The sequence below is a fragment of the Mustela nivalis genome (assembly GCF_964662115.1).
Source record: "Mustela nivalis genome assembly, chromosome: 2".
NCBI lineage: Eukaryota > Metazoa > Chordata > Mammalia > Carnivora > Mustelidae > Mustela > Mustela nivalis.
In genome coordinates, this window is record NC_139021.1 from 84,105,480 (window position 1) to 84,126,737 (window position 21,258).

At 36.0% G+C, this 21,258-nt stretch overlaps 1 protein-coding gene across 3 annotated transcripts in view; it reads left to right on the forward strand.

Annotated features, from left to right (window-relative positions):
- The window catches only part of LOC309858912 (transcription elongation factor A protein 1), a 97,587-nt gene that overhangs the window by 68,787 nt on the left and 7,542 nt on the right, over positions 1–21,258 (forward strand). For all 3 annotated transcript variants that reach the window (XM_082719246.1, XM_082719242.1, XM_082719243.1), the window contains 6 exons: positions 2,974–3,079; positions 8,470–8,557; positions 11,757–11,902; positions 13,352–13,408; positions 14,397–14,551; positions 17,491–17,637. In XM_082719246.1, coding sequence (XP_082575372.1) covers positions 2,974–3,079; positions 8,470–8,557; positions 11,757–11,902; positions 13,352–13,408; positions 14,397–14,551; positions 17,491–17,637 — 699 coding nt within the window. The remainder of the gene's footprint in view (positions 1–2,973; positions 3,080–8,469; positions 8,558–11,756; positions 11,903–13,351; positions 13,409–14,396; positions 14,552–17,490; positions 17,638–21,258) is intronic.

The window sequence follows — 21,258 nt, forward strand, 5'->3', positions numbered from 1 at the left end:
ATCCCAGGGTTCTAGGATCCAGCACCGCATCAGACTCTATGCTCAGCAGGGAGCCTGCTTCCCCTCTCTGCCTGCCTCTCTGCCTACTTGTGATCTCTGTCTGTCAAATAAATAAATAAAATCTTAAAAAAAAAAGATTTAGTGGCTATCTTAAATCATCTTGGGAAGAACTCATGAGTGATCATAAGATGATTCTTCTTCTAGAACATACAAGTCTGCTTAGTTCTCATGATGTTGACAGTGTCTCTCTTTTTTTTTTTAAATTTTTTTTTTTAAAAAAAAAATGCTACCCACCAAGGTAGCATCTTTCTAATTGCAGAATTGGTGTTCTATAAATCAGATGGCCAGACATGGGCAAAGCATACATTTCTGTCTAGAATTTCACAATGTATAATTGATCTCAAAAACCTTCATTAGTTTTGGAGCCAAGAAGCATTTTAACTCTGTAGTTCTTTTTTGTTTGTTTGCATTATTTATTTATTAATTTTAAAGTTTTTGTTTATTTATTTATTTGAGAGAAAGCTCATGCACAAGTAGGGGGAGGGGCAGAGAGAGAATGAGAAGCAGACTTTGCTGAGCAGGGAACCCCATGCATGGCTCAATCCCTGGACCTGAGCCAGAGGCAGATGTTTAATTGATGACAGCCACCCAGGTGCCTAAGCTCTACAATCTTTTTTTTTTTTTTTTAAGAATTTTATTTATTTATTTGACAGAGAGAGATCACAAGTAGGCAGAGAGGCAGGCAGAGAGAGAGAGGAGGAAGCCGACTCCCTGCTGAGCAGAGAACCCAATGCAGGACCCTGGGATCATGACCTGAGCCAAAGGCAGCGGCTTAACCCACTGAGCCACTCAGCTCTACAGCTCTACAATCTTAATGTTATTTGAGCACACAACACTTTTTTTTAATAGGCCACCTGTTAAATCCTGTAAATTATAGTATACTGATTTTAGGAAAAATCCAGAATCCAGAGAATTCTTAGAGGTACATCTAGAATTGGTTATCAAAGTAATACAGCCTAATAATCCTTTCCTCTGTCTAGTTTCTTCTACTGTTCCCCAAATACCCTTTTTAAAATGGAGGAAAAATCTACTCAGATCTTTGTCAGTCTACCTTAGCACTCATTTCTTACTATTTTTTGACTAGATGATCTCTTCCTTAAATAAGCATGTTTGTTACAGATGCTTAGTCTCCATGTGGGTTTTCATGGGGTTTAAGCAGGAAATTATTGACTCTTTAGTGATGAAAACATCCCTGTGACAATTAAGCAATCACGCACAGCACACAATTTGTTCATGCTCTCCTTATATCTTTGCTTGCCTCTCCTTCCTAAAATCCCATTTTCTTTGCCAGTCTATATCAACTGCAAGCTTCAGAACTATGTTAGTAACTCAGATGATTTCCCTGACTCATTCCAAAAGTAGGTTTTTGTCTCTGTTGGTGGGATGGGTTGTGGGGTGGTAGTGAGGAAGAGCTGTGAATGGGTGCTGGAGGAGTGCTGAAGGCATCAGAATAAGAAGCCAGACCTAACACTTGGTATGGTGGCTGGAAGTGCAAGCCTGGCTTCTAAGCAGTTAGCTGCATCCAGTAGGACAGCTCTGGGTTCACACAGTTGTAGGCTATGCCATGCAGCCCAGGCGCGCGCTTCTGGAAAGTTTTCTGTATCGAAGTGTTAGAAAAGTTCTAAAAAGTTTTAAAGTTCTCAAAGTATTTTTTCCCTAAAAAAAGTTCTGAGAGCATTTTGTTAAAGCAATAAACCTCTTTCTTTGGGGGAAAACCCTCCCAAAACATTAATCATAAAACATTTTTGGATTTTAGAATTGCAGAGTCCCCTTTATCTTTCTATGAAACCTTATCTGCATTGCGTAGCCTTCCATAGGTCTAACGTAGGCCATTCCAGCCAAACACATGCTCTAAATTCTTGAACCAATTTCTGTCTTGAATCTCTTTGTTGAGAAGACTGGATAATTTAGCAGGAAACCATAAGTACACAATTATTATTCTGTCTTAAAGTTTATAGCAGGGATTCCCCTCCTTTTTTGCCACTAACAATTCCTTTTGTTGTTTTTTTTCTTCCATTGACTGTATGTTTTGAAAGATTGTCTACTAACAACTTGAACTTACTAAATAATTTACCATTTTTTATTTATCATCCTTAATTGGCCTGTCATAGCTTTTGTGTTCTTTGAGCACAATTTGAAAACCATTGATGTACAGGAAAGAGCATGGACTTTGGGGGTGGGCAGACCTGCATTAAAATCCCAGCTTTACCAATTAGTAATATTGCTGGACAAGTAGGGATAATGATCTCAACTTCATAGGGTTGTTAGGAAGATTAATGAATATATGGATGCTCCCAGCATAATCCTGGGCATAAGAATAATAACAATAATATTACCGCATGATGTATTACTGTATTCTGTGAAGTCCATTTTAATTTCTGTGATTATTTGTGGGTTTGGGCAAAAAAATGCTTTTAAACCTCTATTGATGGTAATATTTGGGTATTTTCATTGAAGTCCTAGCAGGTGATTTATGGAGTAATCTATGTTGAAGAATATATAGAAACAAAGAAGTGCATATATTAGTCATGATTGCTTCAGGATGGCCTACATATAAATACAAACATTTTATGTTTTATTCTTTGAGAGATATGGAAAGACTGATTTCGTTTTACTGGTTAACCAGCCTTATTATAGTAGCAACTTATATGCTTACAGATCTCTATGGTAATAACCTCGATGAGTCCAGTATTTGATCTAAAGACACATGTATCTTAATTCTATCGTATATAAGAATATGTGTGTGTGTGTGTGTGTGTGTGTGTGTGTGTGTGTATAAAATATACAAGAATATATTAATATAGTTTCAAAGAATTTAAATAACTGAGGTTTTTTGTCACAGGAAATGGGAAAGAAGAAAATGAAACACTAAAGTGTCTGAAATATACAAATTTTTTTGTCATTGTCTTGCAGTCCACAAGAATTGGAATGTCAGTAAATGCTATTCGCAAGCAGAGTACAGATGAAGAAGTTACATCTTTAGCAAAGTCTCTCATCAAATCCTGGAAAAAGTTATTAGGTATAATTGATCTTCCCTTATATATATTTATGATCTGGCTTACTCAAACATTTGGTATTTGCATTTTTTTCTGTTTACAAATATAAATGTGTTGAAATGGATGCCTTATATTAAGAGAGAGGGGCATTAGTCTGACATCCCTGAGGGTTTTACTTTTTTAAGTTAGTCAAAATTAGCTTTTTTTGTCTTTTAACACTTAGAACTGGACTTCTCTTTAAGAAGAAAATTTCTGCCCATTAGAAAGTTGTCATGCTTTTTAAAAAGGTTTTTGAAATAATTTTCTTTCTTTTTTTCTTTTTAAAGATTTTGTTTATTTGTTTGACAGAGAGTGACATAGTGAGAGAGGGAGCATAGGCAGGGGGAGTGGGACAGGGAGAAGTAGGCTTCCCGCCAAGCAAGGAGCCCGATGCCATGCTCCATCCCGGACTCTGGGATCATGACCTGAGCTGAAGGCAGGTGCTTAACGACTGAGTCACCCAAGTGCTCCTTGAAATGATTTTCTAACCTACAGAAAGTTTACAAGAATAATAAAAATAACCCACATGTGTCTTTTTCTAGATCATTAATTTTTAATATTTGCCATTTTTGTTTTGTCATATTTCTTCCCTTTCTCTGTATGTATATATTCAAACGCACAAATTACTTTTGCTAAACCATTTGAGAATAGTTTCATCTATCATCCTTTACCCTTCAGTACTTAATTGTCTATATCCTTGGAACAAGTTTATTTTCTTATGTAATCATAATATAGGAAAGTCAAGAAATGGAACATCAGAATAGTACTGTAATCTACAGGGCAGGTTCCCGTTTTGTCAGGTGTTCCACTGATGCCCTCTAACTTGTTTTTTCCCTTTAAGAACAAGTCTAAGGGGCGCCTGGGTGGCTCAGTGGGTTAAGCCGCTGCCTTCGGCTCAGGTCATGATCTCAGAGTCCTGGGATCGAGTCCCGCATCGGGCTCTCTGCTCAGCGGAGAGCCTGCTTCCCTCTCTCTCTGCCTGCCTCTCCATCTACTTGTGATTTCTCTCTGTCAAATAAATAAATAAAATCTTAAAAAAAAAAAAAAAAAAAAAAAAGAACAAGTCTAAGATCACTAGTCTTCTGCTCTGGAATAGTTCTTAAGCCTTCTTATGTTATTTATAACATTGACAATTTGAAGAATATAAGCACTCATCTTTGTATTTATTTATTTATTTATTTATCATCAGTGTTTTTAATACCAGCTTAAAATAATTCTGATTTGGACCTTTTCTGTTATTTTCTCATGATTAGATCAGATTGTGCATCTGTAGTTGGATATGAGGTTATCACATCCAGAGCCATTTATCTGTTAATTTTGATAACCTAGTCAAGGCATACACTGTACAGTTTATCATTTTTCTTCTTATATCTGATAGGTATTTTATGAGAGACATTTAAGATCCTTAAACTATCTTGCTTCTCTTTGGTCTTCTCCCCACCCCCCATTTAGTATCAACCAGTTCTTGTCCAAATTGCTCTTTATAGTGTTATTTGCAAAATTGTGATTTTCTAACTCTTCCACTTCTTCAGTATTTATAAATCAACATTCTACTACTACAAGAAAGAACCCTCCTTTTATTTGCCTGTTATTTTCCTATTAGTGGATTCCTATTTTATAACATGGATTATAATTCATTACTGTTATTATTATTTTGATGTTTATATTATCCCGGATTTGACTGATGGGCACCCATTCAAACTGGCTCTTGTGTCCGTTTGACAAACCCCTTCAGTTTTATCTTTTTTTTATATTCTGGAACCAGAAAATGTGTTGGGTTCATCTGTCTTCCCTGCCCCAGCATGTAGTCAAGCAGATATTAGCCTTACATGGATGAAAAATAGAAAAAGTTGAAACTTTTAAAATTTCAAGGGCAATAGTAGTAATAACAAAAAAACCCATTACTTCTAAGAGCTTAGAAACTAAGAACTAAAAATTGTAAAGCCTCTAAAATTTAAAGAGTTTAGTCTTAAGAAAATTAAATACAATATATGTTCCTGTATTGGATTCTGGACCAGAAAGGAAAAATTGCTATAAAGACCTTATTGTAAGGTATATAGGTAAGTAAGCAGTATTGTATCATTGTTAAATTTACTTATTATTTACTGTAGTTATATAAATGAATTTTTTTCTTTAGGAATACATAGTGAAGTATTTTGGGATTAAGGAGCAGGGTATCTGCTACGGATTTTCAGATGGTTCAAAAGAAATATGTTTGCACACAATAGTGGGCGGGTTTGTGTACATATAGCACACATGTATGTGTATAGTAGGGCGCAGTGATGAATGAATAAGGAAGTGAGTATACCAAACATTAACACTTGGGGAATCTGAGTGAAGCTTTTTTTTTTTTTTAAAGATTTATTTATTATTTATTTTAGAGAGAGAATGTGCAGTGGGAAGGGGCAGAGGAAGAAGAGAGAGAAAAACCCCAGCGACTCCATGCTGAGCACAGAGCCTGACATAGGTCGCAGTCCCAGGGCTCCGAGATCACTATCTGAGCCAAAACCAAGAGTCTGGATGGTTAACTGACTGTGCCACTCAGGTGCGCCTGAGTAAAGTTATTTGCATATTTCCAAAACATTGGTGCAAGCTTCAGATTATTTCAAAATAAAAAATCTTTAAAAAAAAAAAACCCTAGTCTTTAAAGACAAACTGAAACTTTATGTTTATAATTCATTTAAATTTTAAATCTTATTCCATATTCTAAAGTAATTAGGATTTGCCATAGAAAGTTGACTGAGAACCATATACATGTTTTTTATTTCTGGAAAGATGGTTTACATTTTGTGGGACATTGTAGTTACATTCATTTAATCTTAAATTTAAAGACGTTCTACTCTTTTATACTTATTGGAGGTATCTGATCTCATTACAGGTTTTCCTTTAAAAATTTTTTTTTAATATTGAAAGATTTCCCTGTTCATTAAATATGGAGAATTGGAGGAGGAAAAGAAGTCATTAAGTCTGTCTTTAAATACAACCATCAGTTAATATGTTATTGTATTTCTTGCCCTTTTTTTCTCCTTGTGTATTGATTTTGCTTCAACTATAATTATACTATATGTATATTTACTTATATTGCCTTTTTTAATGAAAAAAACCTATATTTTTATATCATCATTAACTAACTTTTATTGGCTTCAGAATAATCCACTGGGTGATTATGCCTTAATCACTTGCCTTAATTTAATCACTTAGATGTGTTTTTCTTAACTTTATAGCTATTATAAATAATGTCTTGATGAATATCTTTCTGCCTAAAACTTTTTCTATAGATTACTAGATAGATTTCCAGAAGATTTACTACTACTGCTATACTGCAGCATAGTTTGAATACTTAACATATGGATATATTTAACCCTCCCAGGAGCGCAGTGTACTAGGTGTCAATATATTTCCCATTTTTTTTTTTTTAAAGATTTTATTTATTTATTTGTCAGAGAGAGAGAGAGAGAGAGAGAGCGAGCGAGCACAGGCAGACAGAGTGGAAGGCAGAGTCAGAGGGAGAAGCAGGCTCCCTGCGGAGCAAGGAGCCCGACGCGGGACTCGATCCCAGGACGCTGGGATCATGACCTGAGCCGAAGGCAGCTGCTTAACCAACTGAGCCACCCAGGCGTCCCATATTTCCCATTTTCTAAAGAGGAATGGAGATACAGAGAGATTAAGCATCTTATGCACAGTTGGATTGGTGGTGAGGTGTAATCTGCAGATAGTCTCAGTCCGGAGCTGGCCGCCTTGTCTCTGGGTCTGCTCTGTTGGTCATGACACTATATTAAGATTCTAGGAATGCTTTTAAGGCTGTTTACATCTCTTACTGCTCTGCTTCCTCCAAGGATTTCACCAGTTCACACCGTTAGAGCTGTGTGTGGGATCTGTATGATTGCATTGTTAGGTAGTATTGCATTGTTACATCACCTTTCACATGCTTTCTACCCTTTTAGTTTTGGAGTATTTTCTAGTCCTTGTTACATTCTTTAATGTCATTAGTAATCTTTGTTTTCTACCAGCTTTTTAGGCTTTGGGAATGAATTGTAGAGAATAAAAAGGGGCAATAAAATGAGTAAGTGAAAACTTACACAATATTATAGGGGACTTGAATTGTATTTTGGATTTGGTAACCCTAACATTTACAAGAATTCCTAGAATTGTGATTTATACCATTCTCTATCAATTAGCCTCATCTAGATTAGCATATTAGAGTCATCTGGGGAACTTTTAAAGGTTTTGATGCTCATACTTCACTGCCAGAAATTTGGATTGAATGGATCAGAATAGGAGTTTGAGCTTTAGGTTATGCTTAAAAGTTACCTAGGTGGTCCTGATAAACAGTGGAATATGTTTATGCTCTTTTATATGCTGTACAGAGGGATATGCAGAAGTAAAGTATTTATGTACCTCTTATTAATTATGTAGGGATCAAAATGTAGATAGATAAGTGGGATAATTTATGCAGTAGATGGAAACGTTTTCTTTTTTTTTTTTTTTTTAAAGATTTATTTATTTAACAGAGAGAAATCACAAGTAGACAGAGAGGCAGCCAGAGAGAGAGAGAGAGGGAAGCAGGCTCCCCGCTGAGCAGAGAGCCCGATGCGGGACTCGATCCCAGGACCCTGAGATCATGACCTGAGCCGAAGGCAGTGGCTTAATCCACTGAGCCACCCAGGCGCCCTCGAAACGTTTTCTGAACCCCGCTTCAGAAGGCGGTTCTGGTTGATTTAAACATGTATATTTCTTTTCATTGTTAAACAGTTGCATTGGCCCAATCTGTTTTATACCTCTTTATCTCTTAAAGCTTGTGGACTCTATATTACTTTACAGATTATTTAAGATAGAGGAGGTGTTAGGTAGGCCTTACTACTCCTGAAGTCTTTCTATGAAAATGTTCTTTGTTTACTATCCCAGAAATATTTATATACATTTTGGATACTACCTCAAATTTTTTGACTTCATGAAAAATTGTTAAAATTATATTGCTATATATGATTTGCACTTTTTATTTTTAAAATGACAGTACTGATATTATTTCTATATTCTTTCCTTTGTTCTTTATATTTTTCTCCATTTCATTGATTTATTTATTTACTAGTTTTTAAAAGATTTTAAGTATATTTTTTGCCATTTTAGGTTCTCATCGGCATATGAATTTGTGCTTCCCACTAAATGAGGGAGTTTATTTGGGATTGCTAAGCATGCACTGTGAAAAATACCCAAGTACATATGCTAGTAGAATAGCTTGCATAAACTTCATTTACTTTTGAAATTTTAGGATTTTTGTTGTTGTTGTTGTATCAATAGTTTGATAATGTGAAGTAGTTCCATTTTATAATTTTTTAAACAAATGCTAACAACTGAGGGATTTCCTAATTTTCAGATGGACCATCAACAGATAAAGACCCTGAAGAAAAGAAAAAAGATGCTGCAATTACATCACAGAATAGCCCTGAAGCAAGAGAAGAAAGGTATGCACTTTATGGAAATTCATTTCTGTTTGAAGTCATAGTTGTATTTGACTGTCACTTCCTTCATGGTCTTATTTATGGTCTTATGTCTGTACTCCTTTTTCTATTTTCTAATCAAACAGAAAGTCAATTATCATATGGTTTCACTTACTAGTAGAGCATAAGGAATAACATGGAGGACATTAGGAGAAGGAAAGGAAAAGTCAGTTGGGGTAAATCAGAGGGGGAGATGCAGCATGAGAAACTGTGGACTCTGAGAAATAAACTGAGGGTTTTGAAGGGGAGGCGGGTAGGGGAATGGATGAGCCTGGTGATGGGTATTAAGAAGGGCATGTATTGCATGGAGCACTGGATGTGGTGTATAAATAATGAATCTTGGAACACTGAAAAAATAAAATTAAAAAAAAAAAAAACCCAAACAGAATTAGTAAATATGTATAGCCAGATAGAATATTCTAAGGTTTCTTACAAGATTTTCATGGAAATTTAAGAGACTTAGAAGATAGTACATAAATAAGGAGAAATTACACTGTATTCAGTAAGCTTAATTGGATGGAATCCCTGGGATAGGACTAATAGAATTGATAATGAAGGTATTAAGGTATTAATTAAGGATTCAAGTGATTACTGCCTTTATTTACCACATTTCTTTTTTTAGTTTAGTTTAGTTTAGTTTTGGTTTTTTTTTTGTGGGGGGGGGCTGGATCTGTTTCTCTTTTTATGCGAATTTCTTCCTTCTTAATTTAGCTGTCTGTCATAAGAACTTAAAATGTGAAGTTCAGTAATGAAGGGTTCAAATTGTTCCTCAGTTTTCATAAGGCCTTTGCATTTATTCTTTTCCTGTCACATGTAATGAATAAACTGTGTAGTATCTAGTATGTTGATGTTGTAGATAATATGCCTAATAGGTTAAATACAGTTTCTTTGTTCTTGGGAAGCTTGTGTTTTAACACTTGACTCTGTTATAGAGCAGTAGTTCTTAAAGTGTAGTCCTAGGAACAGCTGGGAACCTGCAACTTGTTAGCAAAGCAAATTCTTGGGCTTCACCCTGGAACTACTGAATTGTGGTGGTGGGGAATTGTGGTGGTAGGGCCCAGAAATGTTTTTAACAAGCTTTTCAAGTGATTCTGATGGACTCAAGTTTTAGGCTACCCATTTTAACTTAATTTATGTCTTAGTATTTTCCCCAAAGTGATAATGTACCCCTCATTGGCTCAGTAACAGTAATTAATATTCCATACACTGTTGTCTTATGCATTAGAACTAACTAAACTTAATAATAAAAGAGGTAAGCTAAAGGGTGAACATCCTTTGTTAATAAAATTTATTCAGTGTTTTCTGACTTGAGATAGTTTTAGACTCTTAGAAAATTGTAAGAACAGAACAAAGAATTCCCAGTTGCCACTCTGTGTATATCTGCATACACGTATGTGTGTGTACATACTCAGTCACGTGAATAATTTTATTTTGACTAAATGAGAGTCCTTTATATCCCTAGATACATCATTGTGTATTTACTGAGAACAAGGACTCTTTCTCATATCTAGCACAATATAGATACCAAAATCCAGAAGTTAGGATTAATACAGTGCTTTTTTCCTAATCTGTAGGGCATATTCATATGTTAGCGGTTTTCCCAATAAAGCATTTTATTGCAGAGGAAAAGATTTTTCCATAATATCATCCAGGATCACATTCTGCATTTAGCTGTCATGTCTGGTTTACTTTAATCTGGAGTAATTCTTCAGTCTGTCACTGTTTATCATGACCATAATATTTTTGAAAAGTATAGGCCATAATTTACAAAATTTTTTTTTTTTTTTTTTTTTAAAGATTTTATTTATTTATTTGACAGAGATCACAAGTAGGCAGAGAGGCAGACAGAGAGAGAGGAGGAAGCAGGCTCCCCTCCGAGCAGAGAGCCCGATGCGGGACTCGATCCCAGGACCCCGAGATCATGACCTGAGCCGAAGGCAGCGGCTTAACCCACTGAGCCACCCAGGCGCCCCTAATTTACAAAATTTTTGACAGATCTTTCAGTTGTATTATATTCAAAGTTGCTGACTTCATGTCTTGGATATAAAACATAAAAGTGTAGGCAGCTATTTTAAATAGATATTGGAGAAGGCATGAGTTCCTAGTATATTTTTGTCTGTTTTATGTAATTGAAGTTTAGGGAGAGAGCCTATTGACAAACACATTGAAGTATCCCGTATGAAATCTGACAAAATGGTTGGTGTTTATCTATACACACGCACGCTTACTCACACTCTCTCTTTCTGGAGAAGACAAGGCTTCGGGAAGGAGGTGATTAAATGTAAAAGGTATACAGAAGGACTGTTCTGCCCACTGGGATCAGTTTGTGCATTTTGATAGTGGGTTTTGTGGAGAAAGAGGAAGTGGGATCTCTTTGGAGGAATGCAGCAAGTTACTCTGTGGCTGGTGATTGGTGTCTTTGGAAAGGTTTGTGGCAAATACTTTCAGTGTGATAAACATTAATTACAACCCCACAGAAAATATTTTGGTGAGACTCTTAAGAAGTTAGAAGCAATTGAAATGATTAGGTTGACTGGAAAACTGTTGAACTGTCTGATTGAGTTGATGTTTCTAGGGAGGAATTAAAGAGACATTTTCATATTCTTTTTTAAAAATTGTTTTAAATTTTTTATTAACATACAATGTATTAATAGCCCCAGGGGAGACATTTTCATATTCTTAAAATTCATTTTTTACTACACGTTTTTTATCCAGAAGGGAGTGTTTTAAATATAAACTTCATTGGTTATCTAATTGGAATAGGGTTTTTCAAGCATTGTTTTTTCCCCTCTAGTCTTGGTTGAGAGCTTTGTATTCTCTGGTATCATCCTCTCCCCTTTCTCAAAACCCAGATCCTTGTTTTCATTTATTGTATTGAGTTGTAATGTATTTTCTTTATTAAAAATATTGTTTAATGTTTAAAATAATAATCAAGGTATTTAATTGGTTAAAAAAAAACATGAAACATGTCTCAGATTTCCTAAAACTTTAACTTTTTAGAAATCTATATGCACGCAATTTCTTTTTTCATGTAAGAATTGCTGAATACGATTTTATTTACACCCCAAATTTTTGTTTTTAGAGAGTGATAGTAATGATGTTACTTTAAGAGAATTTTTCCTGTTTTCTTTTTGGTGTGTGTGTGCATGTATATGTATTTTAGTAGTTCCAGTGGCAACGTAAGCAGCAGAAAGGATGAGACAAATGCTCGAGATACTTATGTTTCATCTTTTCCTCGGGCACCAAGCACTTCTGATTCTGTACGGTTAAAGTGTAGGGAGATGCTGGCCGCAGCTCTCCGAACGGGAGGTAAGTTTAGTGTACCCTGTTTCATTTCCTGGTCCTTTGTTCTTCACCACCACTGATGCCATATTCACTTCATGTTTCTGTTTCGCCAGTGGCTTCCTCGTGTAGCTGCTTGCACTGCTTAGTTCAGAAAGATGTGGCACATAGCGGTTAACGATGGAAGAGAGCACTAGGTATCCTGGGGCCTCTGCTTGCTACTGTATAGTTCCAAGAAGGAGATCCTTTCTAATATGTGGACGTTTCTCTTGATTCATAGTAACTTAAAGGTTTTTCACAAATCTTCTTTTCCCCCACTTTTAATCTGCAAACCCTAGTTGACCCTTGGATAACGAGTTTAAATTGCATGGGTTTACTTATGATGAAGTTTTTTTTTCCCAACAAAACGAGTACAATACTGTAAATGTGTTTTCTCTTACGATTTTCTTAACATTTTCTTTAGCGTACTCTATTATAAGAATACGGTGTATAGTACATATATAAAATATGTGTTAATTCTTTACATCATTGGTAGGCTTTTGGTTAACAGTATGCTATTACTAGTTAAGTCTTTGGGGAGTCAAAGGTTATAACCGGGTTTTTTACTGTACAGGGAGTTGACATCCCTAATCCCTGTGTCATTCAAGGGTCAACTGTAATTACTCTGCTCCCAGATTGAGCATTAATGGTATTGTATTTGGGTCCTATTGTTAAATGTTAGTATGACATATAGTATTTAAGTTTTATATTCATAATTCCATTTTTTACTTTCTTTTAAGTGGAAAAGAGATCTTGATTTATATATATATGGGAGCCTTAATTTAACTTTAAGGTATTCATTCTTATGTAAAAAAGTTTCATATATAGGAATATTTATCATCTTATACAAATTCATTCCTTTTCTTTTATATTATACTGTACCATAGTTACTATGACCTGTTTTTCTCTTTACTCTGTCCTTTCTATTTTGGTTCCCTTATTGTTTCTTTATATATTTTTTCTTTTTTCTTCCTAGTTTCTTTTTATTTCCTTCTATCCATTTGAATATTTGCATAGGAGTCTTCTGAGTGTGTCCATATATGTGATTGGCAGATCAAATGAATGGTTTCTTTGCATTGAAGCCTGAGTCACAGGATACAAGACAGTTCTTTCTATAACTTTCTCTACTCTCTGCTGGAGCAACCAGAATTTATGGAGTTGTGAATTGAGGAATTGCCTGCTAGATCAATTACTTCCCCACTCCTGAGGGATAAGGAGTCATCAATGCAGGAGCACTGTGGACATTAGGTGAATCCAGAGGAGGAGGCTAGTGGGTAGGAAAGAGATCAGTTTCTAATGAAACTAAACAAAAAGGACTCTTTATTAGGGCAATGGGGTTGAAGAAATAGGAATGCAGTTTAATTTATTCTGTATTGAAAATTTTTTTTTAAATGTCATAATCGCTTATTTTTGACAATTCTTTGTGCCTGTGTTTAGATGACTACGTCGCTATTGGAGCTGATGAGGAAGAATTAGGATCTCAAATTGAGGAAGATATCCTTTGTGTGTATATTCATGACAGTTTAAATAATCTGCTAGATTAGCTATTTTTCTTTATAGATTTTAGAGTTTGATTTTTCAGTTTCTGTCTTCATTGTATTATTTTGCAAGGACAAGATACAGGGCCATCCATGTTATTTTGTTCTTGTTTTCTTGTTACTCAAAATTAAAACATATGTGTTGATAGTATTTTTATTTCTCTGCCTTGCAAATTGAGAATGTGGTATCTCAGATGAACTTGTGCAGAAAGAGGGCATGGAAGACACACACACACTATACATGTGTAGTAGGGTTTCACATTTGGGGGATCTCAGCAAAGCATGTGGGGTCCCCTGAGTTCATTACGTTTGTCCTGGGCGCCACGGAAGGGGATTTGGGAGAGGGGTTGTGCACATCTGGGTGACCATGTGACCATGGAACTGTCCTAGTTTTGGAAATAGCCTTGTTAGAAAGAAAGTATGCTGCTCTTTGGGCTCATCTGTTCTGTTGAGGAAAAAAAAAAAAAACAAAAAACCTGGTAAACTAGCTTCTTCCTGAGCTGGGGGAGGAAATGAACCTTTAGGGCACCGTGAATGATTTCTTCCCAGAGGGCCCCCAAAGGAACTGTGTAGTCATCTAGCCTTTTAGGATCCTTTGTAGAATTCAGATTTGAGCAAGTGAAAGTTTATTAAATGCAGGCTTCTTTTCACAAGTTTTCTTACTCAGACTGAGTACCTAAGTTACTTTTTGAAATGTCTCTAATGTGTGTGCTACTGACCTTAATAAACAAGACAGCATTGCTCATTCATAGTGTAATAAAAGTAGGATCACTTTTATTTGCCAGTTACAGATCAAGAAATGAGGTAGAAACACAGCCTGTTAGCTTAATCTAAGTTGGAAACCGTTTTGGAGAACTGCTTAGAAATTTTAGGAATTCTTACTTTGGTGAAATAAAAAAAAAATACTTCTACAATTTAACTTTTTTTCCTTAACGGCCTAGTACCTATTTATCAAGAAATAAGGAATACAGACATGAAATACAAAAATAGAGTACGAAGTAGAATATCAAATCTTAAAGATGCTAAGAATCCAAATTTAAGGAAAAATGTACTGTGTGGAAATATTCCTCCTGACTTATTCGCTAGAATGACAGCAGAGGTGAGTATATATGAACATTTCCATGGTGTGGTTCTATGATGTTAGGTGAAAAGTATGTATAAATCATAAAGTACTTTATAAGTACTATATTTATAATAAATTATCATTAGCTATTTTGCTATTTTATATGTATAATGTACTAGACACATAATTTGAGGTGATTAAATCTGTTGGTATCAATACTTTGTCTCTTCCACAACTATACCATGATCTTTGGTTGATTGCCTTAAATCATTGTCTAAAAATTAAACTGTTTTTACTTATTTTGGATTCACGTGGAATTGAAGATTTGAATATCTAATTGCAAACAGGCTTTTTAACCTCCAAGTTCTTTTCATGGCTAAATCCCATAAAATTGGTCACATCTTATTGACTGTTCCTTAAATTTTAGGGAATGATTGAGAAAACGAAATTCAGAGCTTGCTGTTTATAGACACAGCTGTTCGTAATCTGCAGTCTCATTATTTTATTACACATCCAAGAGAGTAAATTTGTCTTTCTATATAGCTAATAAAATTATTATATTTTTAACATTTATTTTTTTAAAACCTCATTAAAATAACATAAAACACTAGAGACCATAATGTAATGAACTTTATATCCATCACCTACGCTTCACGTATTTTCAAGAATTTGTCACCCTTGGGGCACCTGGGTGGTTCATTCGGTAAAGTGTCATGATCCCAAGGTCCTGGGATTGAGCCCCACATTTGGCTCCCTGCTCTGTGGGAAGTCCACTTCTCTCCTTTGCCTCTCCCCCTAATTTGTGCTCTCTCTCCAGCTAAACAAATAAATAAAATCTTTTAAAAAATAGAATTTGTGACCCTTTTTCTTTTTCTTTTTTAAAGATTTTATTTATTTGACGGAGAGAGACACAGTGAGAGAGGGAACACAAGCAGAGGGAGAGGGAATAGTAGGCTGTCTGCTGAGATGGGAGCCTGATGCGGGGCTTGATCCCAGAACCCCGGGATTAAAACCTGAGTTTAAGGCAGCTGCCTAGGTTCCTTATGACCCTTTTCATCTATCCCTTTTTTTTCCTTTTCCCCTGAGTTGTATTCAAACGAATCCCAGACATTATATCTTTTTACCTTTATAAACCTAAGAGAGATACCTTTAAAAATATAATTTTCAAAAAAAATTTTTTCTTACATAATTACATTGTCATCACTACATCCAACAAAACTAACAGCAATTCCTAATTTATATATTAATATTTTCCTGATTGTACATTTCTTTGTATCAGGATTCCAGTCTGTACATACCTTTAGTTGGGTCTCTAAAGATTTTGTATATATGTGTTTAAATCTCTTGCAGTCTCTTCTCCTGCCCCGACCCCCTTTTTCTTCATGACACTGACCTGTTGAAGAAACCAGTTTACTTCTGTATTCCACAGTATGAATTACCTCCTCCTTATGATTTTTTAAAAATTAAGATTATTTATTTATTTATTTGACAGAGATCACAAGTAGGCAGAGGGGCAGGCAGAGAGAGAGAGAAGAGGAAGCAGGCTCCTCACTGAGTGGAGAGCCTGATGCAGGGCTCGATCCCAGGACCCTGGGATCATGACCTGAGCCGAAGGCAGAGGCTTTAACCCATTGAACCACCCCCTTATGATGTTATTTATTTAACTTTTCTGTCCTCTCTATTTTCTGTGAACTGGAATCTAGTTCTCTAGGTTTGATAACATACAAATTCAACTGTTTTCCCCACATAATACTTTGTAATTGGTGCTTTTTACTTTGTTTTGCATCAGGAGACACATAATGTCTTGTTGTTCTACTGTTAGCATGTTGAGCTCAATTAGTGAGTTTGGATATTAACAGTCTGATTCCTCCATTGTAAAGTTCTCCTTTGACCTTTCATCTAATACATTCATCCACTGATTTCCTTACCTGAATTGGTTAAATTACCAGGAGTTACAAAATAGTGATTTCTAAAGTTCTGTCGTCCTTTCACATATATTAGCTAGATTTCTTTGACAAAGAAGCATTTTCCATTGTAAACTCGGGCACTTGGTGACCTCTTAGTTTGGATACGAAAGGCAAGTAAATGTTGTCTGTTGTCTGAAACTCTTCCTTTAGTTAATAGTTACCAGAATGAGGAGTTGGTGCCCTAGTACCTGCCACTGGGGGCTTTTCTTGCCATTTTTGTATGGTTGTGCTCTTCTTTTCCGGTATCATCATGGGCTTGTGACATTTTTATTTATTCAGTGGGGATTGGTTCTTTACAGAAATTTATTTTGATAGCTGAAGAAATTGCCCTATCTTTGGCTAACGGGAGCTCCTTCATATTAGCCTCTCATCCATATGACTCAACCACAAGTCTTTGGTAGCTTCCATTCTTCTCTGGCACAAAAGGATGACCCTGGCTTATCCTGTGCATTTCTTTTTTTTTCCTAATAGAGTATGAGCAGAGGGCGGGGCAGAGGGAGAAGGAGAAGAAAATCCCAAGCCCAACTTCGCATTGAGCACAGTTTTTATGGGGTTGGATCTCACAACCCTGAGATCATGATCTGAGCCAAAACCAAGAGTTGGACGCTCAACTGACTGAGCCACTCGGGCGCCCCAAATCCTGTGCATTTCTTGGTTCAAAATGGGAACCAGATGCTTCTCCAAAGATCCCTCATTCCTTTTTGGGGAGAGCAATGTTACGGACAACAATCTGGGTATTAGAGGTGCTCATTGCTCTAGTATTATTACATTGTTTATAAACCTTTAAGCAGTAATTAAATCTAATTTTCACATAGAAACTTAAAAGTATTTGATGAAATTTTAAAAGAAAGCAAACTCTGAGTTCTTGGAGGAAAAATAATTTTTCACCTTTAAAACTCTAAAAGTTGGTTTTTGTTCCATTTTTATTAAGCTAATAGAACATAAAAAACATTCAGCATATATATAGGAGTTGCCTATAACTGAGTGGTATTGCCATCTCTCTCACAGGAAATGGCTAGTGATGAACTCAAAGAGATGCGGAAAAATTTGACCAAAGAAGCCATCAGAGAGCATCAGATGGCCAAGACGGGTGGGACCCAGACTGACTTATTCACATGTGGCAAATGTAAAAAGAAGAATTGTACTTACACACAGGTTTGTGATTATTTATAGATTCTTATTTTCATGTAAGAATGCTTAAGGGTATTGTGCTAAGTCAAGTAAGTCAGAGGAAGATAAATAGACACACACACACACACACTTATTTATAGAATCTAAAAAGAAAAAAAATTGAAATACTCAGATACAGAGAACAAACTGGTGGTGGTTGTGGTGGTTGGAGAAGAAGGGTGGGGGGGTTGCATGAACTAAGTAAAGGGGATTAAGAGGTACAAATGTCCCAGTTATAAAATTTATAAGTCACAGGATGTAATATACAGTATGGAAAATATAGTCTGTAATGTAGTAACTTTGTTTAGTGACAGAGGGTAACTAAACATATAAAGATAATCATTTTATAATGTATAAAAATATCAAATCACTATGTTATACACCTGAAACTAATATTGTGTGTCAGTTATAATCCATTTAAAACTAAATAACATAAATAGAATGCTTGCAACTCCTGTTTCAAAACAAGTAGTAAAGATAATTACCAGTACTTGGATAATGCTTGCTTTCTTGCTCTCTTCTTTCTTTCTCCCTCCTTCTTTCTTTCTGTCTTTCTTTCATTTTATTTATTTATTTGACAGAGAGAGACAGCCAGAGAGGGAACACAGCAGGGGAGCAGCAGGCAGAGGGAAAAGCAGGTTCTCTGCTGAGCAGGGAGCCTGATACAGGGCTTGATCCCAGGACTCTGGGATCATGACCTGAGCCAAAGGCAGACTCTTAACAACTGAGCCACCCAACGTCCCTGATAATGCTTTCTTAATACTAACACATTCCAGTTAATTGAAAATAAGTTGATATATTTATACTTGCATGGAAATTGTTACTGTGAAAGCTGTATCAGGTAAAATTTTATAAAAATCATTGTAGGATTTACTGAAATGGCCATATTCTTTCTCTAATAGTTGAGCAGTTGATTATTGGTTAGTATATAAACAGGTTATAATTCTTTTTATTAGGCAGGATCATATAATTTAAGAAAAGTTCTTTATTCTTCCTCACTTGGAGCATGGGTACTTTCGCTTAGCTGCTTTCCAGATACTGATTGCCTTTCTGCAACGTATTGATGACTTTTCACATATGATGCAACTAACCTTCCTTTTTGTTCTTGGACAAAAAGATAGCTGAAAACAGCCACATAATGGTTGTTTTTGTTGTATATGTGTGTGTAAAACTGGTTTATCACTGTCGTTAATTTCATTTGTCAAGGAGCTATTTTTATGCTGTGTCTGTAATTTACTAAACTCAAAATTTTCTCCTTAAAGAACAACTTATAGTTAATATTGTAAGGTAATGGATTTAGGGAATTGAATTTTCTTATTGATAGAAAATTAAGCAGTTAAGGAAGTAGTACTACTAAACTCTGTAAGTTGTAGAAAGGAACCTTTACTTTTTTTTTTTTTTTAAAGATTTTATTTATTTATTTATTTGACAGAGAGAGATCACAAGCAGACAGAGGCAGGCAGAGAGAGAGAGAGGGAAGCAGGCTCCCTGCTGAGCAGAGAGCCCACTGTGGGCCTTGATCCCAGAACCCTGAGATCATGACCTGAGCCGAAGGCAGTGGCTTAACCCATTGAGCCACCCAGGCGCCCTTTTTTTTTTTTTTTTTTAAATTTTTAGAAGGTGTTACTCTCAAGATTAAAAATTCAAAAGGTACAAAAAATTGTGAGTGGAAAGTTCCCCTCCCAGTTTGCCTGCAGCAACTTGGTCCCACCTCCCTGGAGATGAACTAGGTTACTAGTTTGTTTTGTGGCTTCCTATGTGTTTTATGCATACACATGCAAATATGTATGTATTTTCTGTTTTCCCTTTTTTAATATTTATTTTTTATAATTTTTTGTAATCTCTGCACCCAGCGTGGGGTTTACATTCCCAACCCTGGGATCAAGAATTGCATGCTCTTCTGACAAACCCAGCCAAACACCCCTGTTTTCCCATTTCCTAAACAGGTGTGGTAGCACATTATATATAAACTGCCTCTTTTAGTTTTTAAAGGTACATAACACCCATTTTCAGATATGCTCTATTTAACCAATCCAAAGTCCTTTCGACCTTTTTGGAGTCTTTCATTTAATCATAGTTATAGATCAGATATTTCAATATTTTTTTTGTGGAACTATTACTACTGATAGTCATTAAAATATATTAAAATATGAAAGTAGCTTCAGAAATTTCTGAGTTTGGGGATACCTGGGTGGCTCAGTTGGTTAAGCAACTGCGTTTAGCTCTGGTCATGATTCCAGGGCCCTGGCATTGAGAGCTCCACATCAGGTTCCCTGCTTGGCTGGGGGGTGGGGCCTGCTTCTCCCAGTTGCTCAGCCACTCCCACTGCTTGTGCTCTCCTGCTCTCATTCTGTCAAATAAATAAAAATCTTAAAAAAAAAAAAAAATTCTGAGTTTGGATTGCTCGATTTTCTTTTGATTAGGCAGAAACATCTCGGCAGTAAAAATTCTGTCCTGAAAATGCTACATAGCAGGAAGTATTAAGTTTAAATAGAAAGGTATTTAAAGCCAAAGCTTCTTTGAAACATTGGAAGTCAGGGTGCCTGGGTGGCTTAGTTGGTTGAGCGTCCAACTCTTGATTTTGGTTCTTGTCATGATCTCAGGGTTCTGGGATTGAGCCCCATGTCGGGCTTGTGCTCAGTGTGGAGTCTGCTTGAGGTTCTCTCTCCGTCTCCATCTACCACCCTCCCCTTGCACACGTTCTCTCTCTCTCTAAATAAATAGATAAAATCTTTAAAAAAACCCATATGAAGAAGTAATATATTTATATAATCAGCTATAATAAAAATGTTTCTTTTAATATAAAGAACCTGGTACTAAAGATGAGGTATGATTTTCTTAGTATCAGTTCCTTCAATAGATAGAAAACTTGCAACGTTGGCAAAATAAGTGATATAATAGACATAAGTTTGACTCTTGGTTAACATGTACCTATCAGGAGATCAACATTTTTCCAAGAGAGAATAAAGTTCCTATCTGTGTACTTTTAGGGCCCTAGTTAGCAAGTATCTACATATAAATACATGAGAATATTTCAGAAGGATTTTTCAAACGATTTTTATCTGAAGGCCTTAGCCAGAATGGTATTCTTTTAAGAGTGCCTTTTCTTTTTTTTTTTTTTTTTTAAAGATTTATTTATTTATTTGACAGAGAGATCACAAGTAGGCAGAGAGGCAGGCAGAGAGAGAGAGAGAGGAGGAAGCAGGCTCCCCGCTGAGCAGAGAGCCCGACGTGGGACTCGATCCCAGGACCTTGAGATCATGACCTGAGCCGAAGGCAGTGGCCCAACCCACTGAGCCACCCAGACGCCCCAAGAGTGCCTTTTCTTTATCTTCCTTTGGGCTTTTGAGTTAAAAATCATGTTGATAGTTGACAAGTATGGTGTGCTTCTCATCTTCAAGGTGGAAATATACTGGATTTCATCATCCAATACTAAATTTATTCTTTTTTTTTTATTTTTAAAGATTTTATTTATTTATTTGTCAGAGACAGAGGGAGAGAGAGCGAGTGAGCACAGGCAGACAGAGAGGCAGGCAGAGGCAGAGGGAGAAGCAGGCTCCCTGCCGAGCAAGGATCCCGATGCGGGACTCTATCCCAGGACCGTGG